Source organism: Mercenaria mercenaria, chromosome 2 (genome assembly GCF_021730395.1).
Source record: "Mercenaria mercenaria strain notata chromosome 2, MADL_Memer_1, whole genome shotgun sequence".
Taxonomy (NCBI): Eukaryota; Metazoa; Mollusca; class Bivalvia; order Venerida; family Veneridae; genus Mercenaria; species Mercenaria mercenaria.
Window position 1 is genome coordinate 62,410,215 of NC_069362.1, and position 17,722 is coordinate 62,427,936.

At 35.2% G+C, this 17,722-nt stretch overlaps 2 protein-coding genes across 3 annotated transcripts; both read right to left on the reverse strand.

Annotated features, from left to right (window-relative positions):
* Positions 1-500: 500 nt before the first annotated feature.
* On the reverse strand, positions 501-8,568 carry LOC128555162 (uncharacterized). Of its 2 annotated transcripts, XM_053536723.1 has the most exons (3): positions 8,292-8,568; positions 5,781-6,188; positions 501-3,581 (listed from the first exon to the last, which is right to left on the reverse strand). In XM_053536723.1, the coding sequence occupies exons 2-3, from the start codon at positions 6,184-6,186 to the stop codon at positions 2,596-2,598; spliced, it is 1,392 nt and encodes a 463-aa protein (XP_053392698.1). In that variant the 5' UTR covers positions 6,187-6,188; positions 8,292-8,568; the 3' UTR covers positions 501-2,595. The 2 variants fall into 2 exon arrangements, with proteins under 2 accessions (XP_053392698.1, XP_053392697.1); XM_053536722.1 differs by having other exon boundaries at positions 501-6,188.
* LOC128555164 (uncharacterized) lies at positions 6,319-8,298 on the reverse strand. Its single transcript, XM_053536724.1, has one exon. It carries the CDS (start codon positions 8,234-8,236, stop codon positions 7,622-7,624), a length of 615 nt encoding a protein of 204 aa, XP_053392699.1. The 5' UTR covers positions 8,237-8,298; the 3' UTR covers positions 6,319-7,621.
* Positions 8,569-17,722: the final 9,154 nt, after the last annotated feature.

Below are 17,722 nucleotides of genomic sequence, written 5' to 3' on the forward strand. Positions count from 1 at the left end.
GTTGGTCTGATTTGAGTCATATTTCTTTGTAAAATAATGAACTGACAGTAGTTTTTACTTTCAAGGTGCCCCGTTTTGATTGATATTTTGTCAACATTAGATATTTCACACTCTTAATTTAAAATATGGCTTAGCTTCATACTATTTTCAGCAGAACTAACCATTACTTCAAATATGTAAAAATGTAAAATGCAGTTTGGGGCTATTAATTTAGGAAAGAATGTTGTCTCTAACAATGACGTGTTCAATAAATAAAATTCCTCTGGATAAGGAATTAACTTAAGCTGGATATCAATAGTAAATATTAGAAACATTTCTTGTAGAAGTTTACATTTTATCAGTTCTGTTTTATTGCATTTCATTCTTACGAATAGGAAATAAAAACTATTAACATTTCTTAATATTTTTCTTAAAATCATGTGAATATATTAAATAATCTTAATATTAAATTCATAGTAATTTTTATGACCCTTACTGGGAGAGAAAACTTAACACATATCTGTTGTTAAATGGTCATGGGATGACCTTATTTATTTGTACAACATATAAGAGATAATCATTGAATTGTAATACAAATGTATAAGCGTTGCATTGGAAATCATTTTTCTATAAAACAGTCAGTGAAAACAGATGTATAAGATTAACGAATGGTAACGAAATGTGAAGGGTTCGTTCGAAATGGCAAAACTGTAAAGCAATGTATAAAATTCTTGAATGGACACAAAATGTAGGGGGTTTGTTCGTAATAGCAGACAAAACAATAACATTAAAAAGTTTTTGACATGGGTACCTCCTTGTATTTTTAATAACTACAGTGGTGCAGGGGATGGCGGTGGGCCAAAACGCGTATTTTTCTTTGTGTTTATCTAACCCACGCTAAAGTCGACTGATTAATCCGGTTCTGACCAGTTTTGATAGAACTAAATTCCTGACCATTTGCCGTCATATTCCTGACGGTTACTCCCTCCCAGTTCATGTCATAAAATACGCTACACCGTGAAGTGTAGCTTCCCTTTATGACCCTTACTGGGAGAGAAAACTTAACACATATCTGTTGTTAAATGGTCATGGGATGACCTTATTTATTTGTACAACATATAAGAGATAATCATTGAATTGTAATACAAATGTATAAGCGTTGCATTGGAAATCATTTTTCTATAAAACAGTCAGTGAAAACAGATGTACAAGATTAACGAATGGTAACGAAATGTGAAGGGTTCGTTCGAAATGGCCAAAAAGATAGATATTTGCTAAATTTCTATCTGCCCCACATTTCGTCCAGGGAGGTGCTGTATGGCAAGGAGGCACCCAGTTAAAGACATGATGTAAAATATTCATGTAGTAACAGTATACATGTATATGCTTGACTAGAACAGATTATACTGGCATGATGAGCATTCGGAAATAAATATTTACAACAAAATTATAATTATCAAATAGACATTCATGATGTTTAGTTCAAACTTTACGATGAAATAAACAAGCGAAAATAGACATTACACCTATTTGGCACACATATTTGGCACATCAATGCAGAAAAAGGGACCGATACTAGTAGTTTAAACATATTGCGTAAACTGACTTTAAACATGAAAGTCTAACTTTAGGGTTGAAACCCTTAATACTGGTACCGAAAGGGAAAATTAATATGTACATCTATATCTATACACAACCTTTGTTTATGGATTTCGTATTCGAATTCGAAATGTTAAAAACAGTGAAACATTCATCACTCATGTATGTGTGAATTGAAATATAATCAAGTTATCAGTATCATATGTTGTCTTGAACTATTTTCCCCTTTGTTACTGATATCATCCTGCATAAGCAGAATGTAATACGCGATTATGAAATCTGCCTTTAACAAGGCTTAAACACAAATATATTTGATATCAATGTAATACATGTATGCTATGTACAAGATACAACTACTGATGAAACTGTAAGAACAAAGTTAATAAACATCTGAAGGTATCAGGCCCCAGCATGATTTCTCCAGAAAAATAAAAAATATATATCTATTACAAATTCTTACATCGGTACATCTAATCATACGAAGTGTGTATCGTTTTCAACAAAATAGCGACAATAACGTATTTCGTACAGAACCGACTGCATCATGCTGAAACTACAGACTCTAACTGATCAGACTGAAATTTAAAAATGTGTTTTAACGGTTATAAGCCCCAGCACATAACCTTTAAACCTTCATGTTTTCAACTTGAATGAAGAAATATTGTAATCGTTAAAAGTCACAAAATTATATACAAAGTAAGTAAAAATAGAACCAAGTGTTAAAAACGGCTATGAGCCCAAGCACATAACCATACATGTTAAACTGACAATATAGTGTGCTATAAACAATTACATACAACTGAAATATGAAACAACTAAACATAATGCGAGCAATTGGTAATAGTACCTGATAACTCTGGGTGTAGAGTACCTTATGCATGTAATAATAGGCTATAAGCCCCAGCATATAACCTTGGCGCATATCTGAAAATGGGTCTATGCTCAAGAACATTATTTATTGTGAAAATAAAACACATACCGCAAGCCCCAGCATGCCGCATGCTATTTTCATGAGCCCTATTCAGAGTTTCGTATATATTTTTGGAAGGCATTGCTGTTCCACCGACCCAAGGACCTAATTTTTGCATCAGAATAGCCTCTTTGGGCACAGTCGGTAGCTTTTCCTATCCTAAAGCTGTGTGATTTGTATTTTTTTCCGTCAAGTCCACAGAAATTTAATGTGGACGCAAGTTTCTTTTCAAACATTTTGCGTGGGACTGGTAGGCCTGATGTCAAAGCAAACAAAGGACCGTCATGTCTACCTCGTAGAGTAAGGTAATCGTGCATTGCAACAGGTGGTGAAATATTCGTATGCCCATGTGAGAATGAAAGTACATGAGGTTTACCGTAATTGTGCTTGAAATATCTAAACGTAACTGTGACTGTTGTCGGCTTCTTTTCTTTATATGTTAACTCTACATCAGCTAACTTTAAGATAAAAGACTTCGTGCCTGGTTTTGATAGAGTAATCTCGCTACATCGGGCAAAAGCGTTGAATGCAAACAAGAACATGGCTATGAATAGCTTTTGGTGATAATAGGTTTCGCATGTATGTTGCAGCGCGTCCGTTAGTTTGTTTAATACGGTAACAGTGATTGGTAACCGTAGGTCATAAGAAGGAGCGAGACGTTGTGCCCCTTTAACGAGGCTTGTGACCAGAAAGTGACCAGAAGGGTCATTCATACCAGCAAGTTTGTGGATGTAACTTATACCTGACAGATATGTAGATATGGATTTAGAGGTCATTGGTTTTTGATGTAAGAAAGCTACAAAGAGAGCCATTTTAGATGCAGAAATTGGTATTTTTATTTTACCATCAAAAAATAGACCGGAGAATTGGGAAAATAGTTCCCATGCTCGCCTATATGTCGCCAAAGTAGCCGGAGCTAGTGATGCACTTAACAGACTTTCAACTCCTTGCATAATGTCTTCGGCTGAAGGGCTTGGCTTATTGTTGCTGGTTCCTGGTTGCAGAAGGGAGCTAACTGTCTGAAACGCTGAATCTGAAAGCGAGAGAGAGCGTCAGCTATGCTATTGTCTTTGCCCTTTACGTGCCGAGCTATGAAATGAATATTTTGCTGAAGACAATACAGTACTAGTTTCCTTAATAGAAACATAATGGAATTCAATTTTGAAGATTGTTTGTTGATGATAGCTACCAGAGCTTCATTGTCAGTGCAAAAAACAATGGTGTGATTTTTCCAAAGATGCCCCCAAGTGAAAACAGCTAAAAGTATTGGATAGAATTCAAGGAAAGTTATGTTGGCTTTATGCCACTCCTCAGGAAAAGCCCCAAAGAACCAGTTGCTTTTATAAACAGCGCCATAACCCTTCGCTCCGGAGGCGTCAGTATACAAAAAGAGGTTGTCGCTTGTCAGTAACTTGTCATTGATAAACATTGATACCCCATTAAAATCATTCAGGAACTTTAACCACATTAGCATATCTGCTCTGGCAGATGGTCTTAGTTTTACTTTAAAATGCAGTTTTTTAACCCCTATTGACAAGTTTATCAGTCTTCGCAGAAAGGCCCTTCCGGGTTTGACAACCGAACATGCAAAGTTAAGCAAGCCTATCAGGGATAAAAGAACTCTCAATGTGCAAGTATTTTTGTTGCACAATTCCTGCAGGAGAGACGCTGCTTTGGCCAACTTATCGTCTGGTAACCTTGCCTGCATTAAAACAGAATCTAATGTGATCCCAAGAAATGTCATGACTGTACTAGGGGCAAATGTCTTATCGGCATTAAGAGGGACGCCTAGAATATTGCACATCTTACAGAAAGAACTGAGGGCTTTTTGTGCCTCGGCGAAAGTGGGCGCTATAAAGAGGAAGTCATCGAGAATTTTAACTATACAGCGAATCCCAAATTTGTTTTTAGCTATCCATTTGAGCGCTGTGCTAAATGTTTCAAAGATCTGGCAGCTAGAGGATGCACCCATAGGAAGACATTTATCATAGTAAAACTGGTTGGACCATTTGAAACCTAAAAGACTGCGGTCATCCGGATGGACAGGTATGATTCTAAAAGCTGACTGTATATCTGTTTTTGCCATGAATGCACCTCTACCCATAAATTTTAAGTTAGCTATGGCATCCTCAATAGACTCATAGGAAACCTCTGTACATGAGGAAGGTATCTGATCATTAACCGAATCACCGGAGTTGCGGGGATATGACAGGTGGTGTATCATTCTGAACTCTCCCGGCTCTTTTTTGGGTACAACGCCAATTGGGGAAACTCTGAAATTTTCTAACGGTATTTCAGTAAAAGGTCCTGCAATTCGATTTGCTTCGAGTTCTTTTGAAAGTTTTGCAGCAACCACCGAAGCATGGTCTTTTGCGGATTTGAGGTTTGGGCTATTTGAGCTGGTTCTGGAACCTTGAAAATTTATATTGAAACCACAGCGGAAACCGTTGACAAGATATTTATTTAATTTTGGGTCATAACCACTGAGTAAGTCTGACAGGTTTTCCCAATGAACCGGTGTAACAATATCCGTCTGATTATTTCTGGGAGAACTTATTTGCTTGAAGGTTTGGCCTACTTGAGGGGGTTTGAACTGAGGTAGAGGTGGGGTTTTGCTGGGATGCTTCTCCAGACTTTTTCCAGCACCTAAACTGGGGGTGGTTACCAAAGCAATTCCTACACTTGTGGGGGTAATTGCATCCCTGACAGTGTTCGCCCCTGTTGAATTTGTGGCAGGATTTTCTTGGCTGGCCCGTTTTTGGGCCCGTGAAGCGAAAGGGCTGTTTCTGATTGTGGGCCTTGATAAAAAGCTCATGGTGAATTGAGTCCCAAGGGACAGGGTGGTGTTGACGGAGCTGCCGGAAATTGGTATCATAGAAATGCCAATTACCTCTTGCTTTTGCAATTGACCTGATAGTATTGCCATACTGTGCTAATTGCTCAGCTTGTTCTGGATACCTTTGTCTGTAGACCGAGGAAAATATGGCAAATGTGTCCGTCCATTGTTCTATGGTTATGAACTTTTTAACATGGGTTTGGTTAATGGAGGAAACGCCTTCCTGTGAAATTGTAAATTGGAAGGATTCCTGTGTCTTATTAAATGCAGTGGAGAAATCTAAATATTCATTTGACCAAATTTTTTCTTTGATTTTGGTGGGAACCGATGCATATAGTGGGATAGTAGGTGAGGTTTGTAAAGTTAAAGAGCTAAAACACCCAGAGTCACCAGTACCTGACGTAGATAAGCTAGACGTAGATGCTGAAGGCTGGTTGTCTTCCCTTGACTTTTCTTCTGACCCGGATGGAACTGTGACGCTGTCCTTGGTAGGTTTCGTACATTGTTGTGTGGCATCGGAAAGGGTTTCGTGGTCCAGTTTAGCCAGAGATCTCTTCACAATGTCATTTATTTTTGACTCTATAAGTTTTTCTAATCGTTCTGACATAATGTCGCCGTTCATGGCATCAAGTTCATTGTTAGCATCTTGATTTGGATCTTCCACTACCGATTGTCTTTTTGGCTGTTTAGGCGGCTGTGTTGAATTTGTTGTCACAGCTTTCCTTTTCACAGTGGACCGTGGTGCGCTTTTCGACGCCATACCCTGTTTTTGCTTGGACTTAGCCTTTCCTTGCCCTGGCATTTCTGTAAATTAGTATATGTAAGAATTAGAATTCGTAATGTAACTTTACATTCAAATGATTTAGTGTTCCATTGCTATTGGAAAATGTCTAAAATTTTTTTTTTTTTTTTTTTTTTTTTTTTTTTATATATATGTATATCTAAATACATTTATATAAATGCATAAAAAAGCTGTAAGTTCACTATACATGAAATGTTATAATTATCAGACTAAAATATACATACTCATAATTAACCCTTATAAGAAAAGAAATAAATTTATGTTATAAGATGGCATTATGTAACATTTTTTTTTTTTTTTTTTTTTTTTGGTAAGTAATGGAAAGGGGGACAACTGGTATCGATTTTTAAATTTTCCATATTGGAGTTACTTCCCCTAACGATTTTTTTTTTTTTTTTTTTGATATCATTTATCCGAATGAATTCCGTAAATACATGCAATGGTTTAAATGTGTAAAATTGTATACATCATATGCTGTGAAATGAAATTCACATGCTGTGAAAATCAAACAGCATTTTATACTGTGTCACAAAATATATGTAGATAAGTATACCCACATCAATCGAATGTAGCATAACAAACCTTTTATATGGCCAAATAATAACAATGGGTCTTTCTAAAGATCCCCATTGTGGGTAAACTTAAGGCTATTTAAAATCATAATAAGCATAAGTGCTATGAAAGACACCACAGTGTTTAAGTCTATGACTCGCAGAAAAATTATAAATGTAAAATTGCCACTGCGCTTAAGCCAATCAATGACTCGCAGAAAAATTTATAAATACAAGATGTTACTGCGCTAAAGTCTATGACTCGCAGAAAAAGATAATAGCAAAATGCCACTGCGCTCAAGTCCAATGACTCGCAGAAAAATATAAAGGCAAAAAGCCAATGCGCTCAATATAATGGTCGCAGAAAATACAAAAGCAGACATCACTGCACTTAAGTGTACAGCTCACAGGAAACATGGATGCAAAATGCACCGTAGTAAGTCTATGACTTGCAGAAGGTTATATCTGTATTGTAGTTGCCCCTCACATAAACATTATATCATTGCACGTGCGTTTTTGGATGAAATCTTGTGCAAAGTGATAGTCATAATAGAGGCTAAACAATACAATGGCTTAAAAAAAATATATATATATATCTTTGTCGGATACCCAAACAGTAGCTTGTTGATTACTACTTTGGGGTACACTTTTTTTTTTTTTTTTTTTTAAACTTATTATCAGAAGTAACCTCTGTAGTCCAGGGTAAAAATCACTAAATATAAATGTTTAAATATCATGATAGGCCATTTTAACCAAAAAGCATAATAACTAAGTAGCCACATTGATATTTAACTTAAATAGGAAATTTTGTTTAAAGTAGATTGCATATATTACTTAAAATGTATGTTAACGAGTTAGTTTAAAAAATACTCCCCTACGATCGTTTAGTAGGAGCTTCTTATCGCAGTCATGATTGCATGTCGTAAGGACCTGTAAAAGCGTCGTTGTCCAAATGGGCTGAGGTGGACCCCGTCAGCAGCAAAAATTGGTGTTTGCGCCTGGAATATCCTCTTGTGAGTCCAGAAACGAACTGCATCATGCGAATCAACTAGTGTGCGGAGAATGCGATTAGCCAAAAGTCGTTTTTCATGATATAATTCTACCGACACGTTGTTTGGGTTCCTCCTAGTAAAAAGTTCACCAATAAACACAGACTTTACTCCAAAATCTTTGACCAGCATTAGACTGATTTCCTCCAGCGCATTGGCTATAATAAGGGGCTCCGCCGGAGAGTCCAGATCGTTCTCCCCTAGCTGCAGGATGACGATTGTTGGTTCAATGTCCAGGAGATATTCCCTAAACCGATCCTTGAATAATGTTGCCGCATCTTGGTAACTATTATGTGAATCGCATGCTTTGAGTCCACCTAGACCCCTGTGGAACACCGAACACTCTTTCAAGTCGTAGTTTCTTGCAAAATTTAGACGAGTAAATTCTATATTTAGTCGTCGAATGAAACTATGTCCTATTACTGCAACACAAAGGCGGTTGTCAGCCATTCACAATGATTTCTGTACTTTGTGACAAAGTTTGTCTTCAAACGACACAGTATACCTTGTTTATGTATTCCGAATCCAAATTCCAATTAAATAACTGTATAAAATCAATATCAATAGACTTCAAATAAGATTAAAATGCTAATTTCCTTTGTATATCAACCAAAACGCGTATTTTTCTTTGTGTTTATCTAACCCACGCTAAAGTCGACTGATTAATCCGGTTCTGACCAGTTTTGATAGAACTAAATTCCTGACCATTTGCCGTCATATTCCTGACGGTTACTCCCTCCCAGTTCATGTCATAAAATACGCTACACCGTGAAGTGTAGCTTCCCTTTAATATCACACAGTCAACATTTTAATAGTTTGAGACAGGAAAACAAACAATTTTCTAACTTCTGTTAGCTTTTATCTGAACGGCCATCGTCCTGTTTACACACGAAGAAATACAATAAGTTAGTGTTTGTTCTTTCGAAGTGATATTTGTTAGTTTAGTGCAAAGTATGCATAATACCGTCTAGGACTGAAAAGTGCTTATATGATTTTGTTTATTATGCATTGAGTCCTACAGAGTATGTCCGCGCGTTGTTTAGCAACAGAGATGCCTACTTAGAAGTTTTTCTAGTTTTGTTTGTGATATTTAATGACCCACGTGCAAATGCACAGCAACAAAAACAAAGTCAAATAACACCGTATGCATGAGATTCAATATTGCCGTTAAAAATGGATTTTAGTTGCACATTTATATAGTTATCGACATTAAATGAAACTGCTGCATACACTTGAAGGGCGTAGATCTAGTCATGTCAAACCAGAACAGAAAGTTGATAGAAAAATACCATTGAACATAGTAATCACAGAACTAGAAAATATTCTCAAGTCTCATACAGTTTGTAGCAGTAGTCGCAGTTTTGCTATCAAATAAAGTCAAATCCTTGATTCAGTTAAAACCGTCTCTTGCGCTAAGTTAGAAAAATATCGAAAAATGTTTAGTAACTCCTACCGACATAATGGAGACGCATTTGTATTTACATGTATTCATATTTTCCGTCCCATGATTATTTGGTTCATTATGTTTTCTGTGATATATATGCATAATCATCTTTGGGATATATAACTTGCCTGATAACCCCTGTTTACACAACAGAACAATATTAAGTTTGATACGTTTCGCTGCATTATTCATGAAAATAAGTCGGTGATATCAGACATCCTGTCAATCAAAAGTAACGACTATTCCGGTGAGAAAACCTTAAACCAGAAATATTTTGAATGTTACAAATCGTAAGCAATTGGGGGTTTCAGATATGCTGAATACGCATTATATATCTCTGTTAATGCTTTCGAGCAAAGTTCTAAAAAAAGCAGCTACAACGTTATTGCCACCGAAAGATATTTAGCCTTGTTGGTATATAAAATATTTCAGTTCCCGCAACTACTATTTATAAACAATAAAATCTGTAAAAAGATCCTTTACATTTAAAAAAGACGTTTACATAAACGGTAGAATTGAGCCATATAAGTTGAAAGCCTCCGGAATCGACTTAAAGCTGTCCAGAGAAATTTTTTGCTGTGCAAAAACTGAAGACATATTTCTTAAAGTAGGTATTAAGATAGCATCTAAACACCCTTCGTTCATGTAACAGGTACGCATCTTTATTGATTGAAAGAATTTCACAGACGTATATAAAACTACACTTTCATTTTCTGTTATACAATTTAAGACTCGTGTCTTCCCTGTACCTATAATACAGCACCGGTATGGATATATTTTTCAACTGACTTAAAAAGCTTTTGTGTAAATACCTTTGCATGTTTCCAACAACAATTTCGGGTTAAGACATTTGATTTAAGTTCGGCTGTCGATTTAAGTTTGGATGAGTATTGGCTGTCTATTAGTGGTAAAACTTGACGACCTCTTCTCAAAAAGGTTGACCAATTTTACCTTTTGTTTGTAACAAATATGTATTGATAAATATTACCATGATACCGCCACCTGAGCGTAAAATGTGGATAAATGCATTGATATAAAGAAACACGTCCACTTTTTGCTCTGTCATAACAGTAACAGAATGTATGTGTTATTCCTAGGCAGTCTATACACACTACCATTCAAAACAGACAATGCTAACACAATAACTTCATTCATTATTCATAAAGGAATACGGAGTCTATCCATGTATAGCAACAGAGATGTCTTTTTAGAAGTGTTTGTAGTCTGTTTTTTTTTACATTTACCAGTACAGATGCAAATGCACAGCATCAAAGATATGTGTAAGAAACAAAGTATAACGGGTGTGTTATAGTGTGTGAAAAAAAAGGCCTAATGTCCTCATGCGTTTTGTAAACACAGCCGTAGGTATATTAGATTCAAATTTGACATTTAAAAACATGAAAAATGACTTCATATAGTATACTTAATGTCACTTAAAACGGGCTTTTTAAACACTCAACTGTTACTACATGACATTTAATTATGAATGTAGCTCTGTATGCAAACATAATTTATATCGTTCTTATTATCACTTTTTGCGACAACGAACGTTTCGGCCAAGGAGTTTTATCCATTTACATGCACACGTCACATATTACATATTTTGCAATTATTCTGACTAACAAAAATATAAAATAAGTATAGTAACGTATATATCGTAGTAATACGATCCCAAATGAAGAAAAATCTTCACTTGCGTTAAGAAGAAGAGGACATCTTGAACTACAATCAATTCTAGAATGCTTAGAAACACCTGTCAGCATCTTTGAGAACTGTGTTCCTTTGCAAGTTTGTTTGCCCTCGTTGTGTCACGTTAATTGTGTTTTTGTACTCTTTACTTGATTGATTGGTACACATCCATCCACTCACTGTTAAAGAGTTTTGTTTTATGGTGTTGTTTTCTTGGAACGTGAATATTCCCTTTAGATCTTTACATATTTATATAACTCATCTTTGTAACAATAACAATATTCAAATTGATATCTTTGGTGTGGTGTTAGATACTTTATTCATGAAAGAAAGTGATATCGACATAAATAATACTTTGCGGCTATTCAAAAGGACAAAAATCTACAAATCTGGAATGTTTCATATTAGAAGCAATCGAAAGGTACAGATTCATTATAGGTAAATTAATATGCAGTCTGTGCATCTACGTTTTCAGCTGTATAATATATTAGATAATAAAAACTATGAATGCAATTTCATTGCCACCGTAAGACGCTGTGGTCGCGTTTTGGTTTACATACCAGTTCCCAAAACGCCTTATTAGACTAAGGAGTTTTATTTAACTCTTAAAAGGCGGTACAATTTTGACATCAAATCCGTAGTCTCTCGAGTCTCCGATATTCGGTTAAAACAAACAGCTTTTCAAAACTTTGCTTTGCAGATAGGAATGACATAACTCTTTCTGTATATGTCAAATGAAGTAAATTTTTAGGCAAGAGTCAGGAGACAGACATGTTTGTTGGAGATATATTTTATGGCAAAAAAAAATGAAAATAAATAGTATAAAATAAGCTTCTTCATGTTGTTAAAGTGTCCCAGTGGTCGAGCAGTTACGGTTGCTATTAGGAAGTCACTCAGATGGCTTACGGAAGGTCGGTGGTTCTACACAGGTGCGTGGCCGTAATAAAACATACCGGCATCTGAGGATCGTTGTCCACCACCAAAGCTAGAATCTGTGATATGGCCCATAGATAATGTCGGTGTAACGTTGGGCCGAACAAAAATCATGTTGCCGAAACAAGATCAAATGGCCTTTGCTGCGTAAACATAATTATATAGAGTTAAAAGAAATATTTACCTATTGATGATCATTATAAAATTTACATGTGTCCATTCTGATCAATATAGTAGTGGTTCTTGATCATATCAGTTGATCAACATTTTCGTTTTTGTCGCGTTGAGCGGCATGCGGAGTTTCCACTTTTTCTATGATATAAACTTAATAAAATCTTAACATTATTAATCATAACTGTCATATTTGGTAAAATATAAAAGACGATTCTTTGAAAACATAGAATGTAACCAAGCAAAGTAATAGCAGAGTCTGACTTGGTTTGACAATCTGTTCATGACAAGTAATCAAATGCGCAGCATCTCTCGCGCCTAAGGTCTAAGGAAGACACCATTATGCAGAAAGAATGAATTAACTCGACGATCAAATTGTAACAACGGGACCACTTTTACTGTCACCACACGTCACTTAAATATTGCTGTCTTCAAGACATAATTCTGATCAGAAACACAGAAATATGTAAACCGATCAGATCTTGTTATTTCTATATTCTGTATGTCAAATCTTCATAAATATTCAGTAGGGAAATGTGTTGTAACGACAGAGAAAGCCTTTTAGTTTATATTTCATACAGTGACATTTTCCTTGGCTTAGTATTAAATTACTTCATATTAGATTCCTTAATCAATAATGATATAAAAGGACAAAACTTCTAATACAACCAAACTCAAACACAAGTAAAAAAACAACAAGTAAATGCTCAGCTTTAAAAATGCGACTGAATTGTATGAGTAAATTGCAAATGACCATTTTAATGAAAAAACTTATCTTACTAGTACTGGTTCCGTTCGTTATTTGTGATGGATATTGAATACTTATTAGATTTCACAGACTCACATAATAGAGCTCTGACAGGGAGTTAATCTTATAACTTAAAATAGTTGTTATTTCAACTTCTTTGAAGAAATAACTAATGCATTTATTTGGTTATATTAAGTGTTCCATACATGAGATAGACCAATGTTAATGCTAATGCTTTTCTACAACGAGAGTTTAAAATGTTACCTAAAATTACGAAATTATACAGCACTCGCTCTAAGAAATGTGTCGACTCTAAACGAAATTGTATTAAAAATGCTAGTCAGAATTCTTCTGAAATTATTTTTAAGGCAGAAAAATAGATACTTTACGTTGCGAAACAAACGAACTTGTCTAAAATGTCAATTCCAGGCACATTCAGTTTTGACACATTATCATTTTATAGCATGGGATCACAAAACGGATGGTGCGTATTTCTTTTCTATTTTTGTTTTCTAATTAAAGTTGAATTTTCAAATAATTGTATATGACACATCTGTTGTCTATTAAGCTTTTATTTAGAAATAACAAACCAACATTACATGCAAAGATGCAGTATTTTTATTTCATAAAATCCCTGTTACATAAACACTCCGAACATAAAAGCTAAGACATGCCGTTACAGATGATTTAAAAGACGTCCTCAGATAATCGGTCCCGTTATTTAAGGTTGAAATTAGGTCAGAAGTAGGAAAATATAACGAGAAAATACTACATAGACATATGAAGACGCGTGCATAACATACTATACTCCCACCAATATATTGTCAAGAGATCAATTTCACTCACGTCTTTACAAAACGGAAATGTATAAATAACGCAACTTAGTCTATGAGATTATAAAGTTGGATAACAATGCCTGCGGTCCGGGTTAGATTTTCAGTCGCGGCTAGTGTGAATCCGTACTTGGATTCAGTGTTGTTATCATTTCTGATCCTTTTGGATCAATGAATCCATTCAACATATGTGTAATAGAGTTCCGCTGAAGGTATTAGACCCCTAATAGTAATGTTTAAAAAGTGGCATTTGCTTGGTATATTCTTACAGTTGACCGTGCTTCGCACTGTGTTGCATTTTTAAACAACTTTTACCGTGCCGTTTTTATAATTTTTGTATAATTCATGGTATTCCCTCAAGCTCAAGTTGAGACAAATTTCAAAGTGATGGCCTTTATCCAAAACGTTTGCAGATAATTCATTTTATCATTATTTTTTATAAAAGAAACATCAAACTATTGGAAAACAATTATAAAACGTAAAATAAAAATGTCAATATCATTTTTTCTAGGGTGCATCAAGTAAACGGATTTAATGAGACAGAATTCTAACTCCAACATTGAAACATTAAGGTCGAATCCTGCGGGTCTGTTTTGAATTTTGCACACTTCATTCAAAAATAACCTTGTGGCGGAAGTAAAACCTACCTACATTTCTTCCACAATATGTAGTATAAAGAACGAAGGCAAAATAGAGAACTTGTATCGCATGTAACTCAGTATTTTTAAAGATGTCTAACTCTACCCCTTCTGTTTTAGAGGTATTTTTTCCACTTTTATAAAATAAATCAATAATAAGTCTTGAAGAAAGTAAAAACTTACTAGAAATAAAGGGAAATAAAGGAAAACAATTGGTCCCAGTGGGGCTTAACCTACGCCCCTCTGAAAATTACAGTCAACGTAGGTTTATGGTAAGAATTGAATGCTCTTCAAAAAGGAGGTACTCTATCGTAGGCCTAATACCTTAAGTCGGTGCTTGGGGGCGTGAGAGGTGTTGCACATTTCATTACCTCTCTTGAGCAGACTCAATTAATCCGAGTCTGCTATTATTCTTCTTGGTTGCATTCTTTGCTTCCAAAGGATCTTTACTTAAAGTGGTATTGTTTCCAGGAGTATCAGCCTAAACTGAATGCTTGGGCGGTCAATATTGCACCTGTTTTTGGCTCGACTGAAAATAAATTGTACCATGCATTTAATGTTGGGACGTTCGCCCAGTACCCAATCTTAACAAGAATCCTTTACTTTTACTTTTCGATGATAGAATATTCTTTTCAATGCTTATTATTATTATTAGTAAGAGCAAGATGAAATCAAGCCGAATATGAATTTGTCATTAAGTTTATGTCGCTATGAAATTCAATGTTATTTTGAAGTTTTAAAAATAGTTCAAGTGTATATTGAAATGTCCTGTAAAAATCATCAAGGAATATCTTAACCATATTCGTTTTTAAATTTGGTCTCAGTATCCGAAAATTGATAGAAATATGCAAAAATATTTAACAAACATTTTAACGCCCCTGTTCCTCGATAACAATTTCGGCAACACTAATCTTCCTAAATAACTCTATTTAGGTAGTTCTGCATGTCTGGATCAAATCATTTTTGATTGATTTGTCAAAACTTCAGAAATTCACAAATAAAAATATAGGGTTGTAAGCTTGATTTTAGCTAGACTAATTTGAATAATTTGGACCTCACACAAATTTTCATAATGGAAGTCAATGGGAAAATCACAATGGCGAATAATGTAGATTTCAATGAAACTTCTCACAGTCGAAAAACACATATGGCACATAATATAGTGAAATAAAATGTGTAGCTTCGTATGCTTGGTTTTGAAAATATATGCCCACGATTGAAGTGATCGAAAAATTCCAAGCTAATTTTAAGACTTTAGTTCGAATTATTTAACGTGTCAGATGTTATAATATCATAGTTTAACACTTGAAAGATAGTAACGTTGCCGTTGTAGTAAATTTACTCATGGGTTGCCATTAATTCATAAAATGGTTTTCATTTCTGTACGCCTAATTCAGGCTTTATTATACGTTATCCGGATAAATTATGTTACGCCATTACTTTCGATTTATCAAACGCCTAGAACTATCTTAATGGAACAAATAACCATGTCGTAGTAGCACCCTTTTGTCAATAAAAGTTTTAAGGCATAGTCACTCGCCTTAAAACCTCACTACCTCCGTAAGTGAGACTGTACTACATACGAATACATATACTTGAAATGGATTCTGTGACCCCAAATACACATTTGCGAATAGACTGAGGCTTATTCTATACCATGTCAGGTGTTTAGCACCGATACACTTTGGAAGAAGCAATAGTGGCTTCTTAGTTAGCCACACAAGAACGGATCTCAATATTTTTATTGCCTTGGTAGGGATTCGAACCCTGGACGTCTGGTTTGACAGATATTGATTGCTACATAATCGGACCGCCCAAGTACACATCAGCTGAGCACTGGAATTGACAGACACAAATTCAGATTATATGGGTCAATTACCTGGTTATCTTATGAAAGGTATATATTTAATCAGCCGTAAAACAGACTTGAATCAAAATGTTTGGTTGCTCAATAGTTGTCTGTGAATTTAAGTGTGCGAATTTGTAAAAATAGCGTGAAAGACATGCTATAAAAAGAAGCATGTCATGCTATTGCTAAAAGCAAAGCAATGTTGTAGTTTTTTTCTCTTTGAATTTAGAACATTTTCAGAAAAAACTAGAAGAAGAAATTAAAAAAGCTAAATAACTACTAGGAGGAAGAATTTTGCTCACACGATGAACAAGACCTTACAGCTCGTGAGAGAATGGCAATATGACTTCGTATAAAATAATTCTTGCTAAAGACCGAGGTTTGGAATATTGCTTCCTTATGGGATGTACAATAAAGGCCTCCATAAAGTGATTTTGATAGACATCCTGATTCAGTACAACTGAATAGTCAATGTGTTTAAATCAAAGAGTGGTGTCTAGCTTAGTTAACGAAACATATATAAGACATCAGCGACATGGGATTGACACAAAATGAATGCCCGAAAGCTTTCAACATTCCCAGACTTATGGCGGCCGTCATAGACCTCAAGCATATCCAATGTGACCCTTTTTAGACGGTAAAATTGTTTCTGTTAACAAGATTCCATATAATATGTACGTCATGATAAAATTATTGCGAAGACAATAGTATACTAAACTTCAGAGTATGAACGAGGCTCAGTCAAACCGAGCTTGCAACATTTCCTGATGGTTTCCCCTTTTTTTCTATTTAAATACATCCACTTGTATTTAAGGCGAGAGAAGGCGAGAACAACACGTGTACGATTAAAATGGAAATAATATTGTCATATATGTGCCCCTCCGGGCATTACATCAGGCACCTGGGTTGAACTACCTACCTTTCATAAACCAACTGAAAAGAATTGACTTCCAATGCGTGGTTTCTAACGTACAGCGTTGAGAGACAGGTAATTCGAAGCCAGTGACCTTACCTACTCGGCATTGTAGGACCCTTCTCTTCTATCATATCCCCGTCGATGAACCCATAACAGAGAAAGCAAGATAAATACCGCATAAAAATGCAAAATATATAAAGAACAGATAACCGAAAGGACCAAATACTACCTGAAAAAGGAATCGCCATTAAGGCCCCGGCGAAACTGGGTGGTAAACCACGATAAATAAATAAAAAACTTTTTTTGCATTATTTTATGCACGTGCTACTTCTACATTTCAAACTGATTTGTTTTTTGAACATTTTGTTTTACCAAACGGAGAGATTGTTCTAACTTGCTAACATGTCTGAGTATCACGACTTACGTTTTCGACGGACATATGTTTTCGACGATGTCGGTATTTCCGGTTAATTTGCATATTCTGCGCATGTCAAGCGGTGGTCACCTAGTATTTTTGGTAGAATAAACAAAGTCCTACATGTGTCCTAATTTCATGACTTAATGTTTAAAAAATGAAAGTAAATCAATAAATTAATATCAACATACCGTTTTATCTTTTAATTAATCCTAAAATTGGTACTTCAGTGACACCAATATTTAATCACTTAGCAGCATGGAGTAATATCAGCTTCATGTTTCAAATGTCAAACTGATT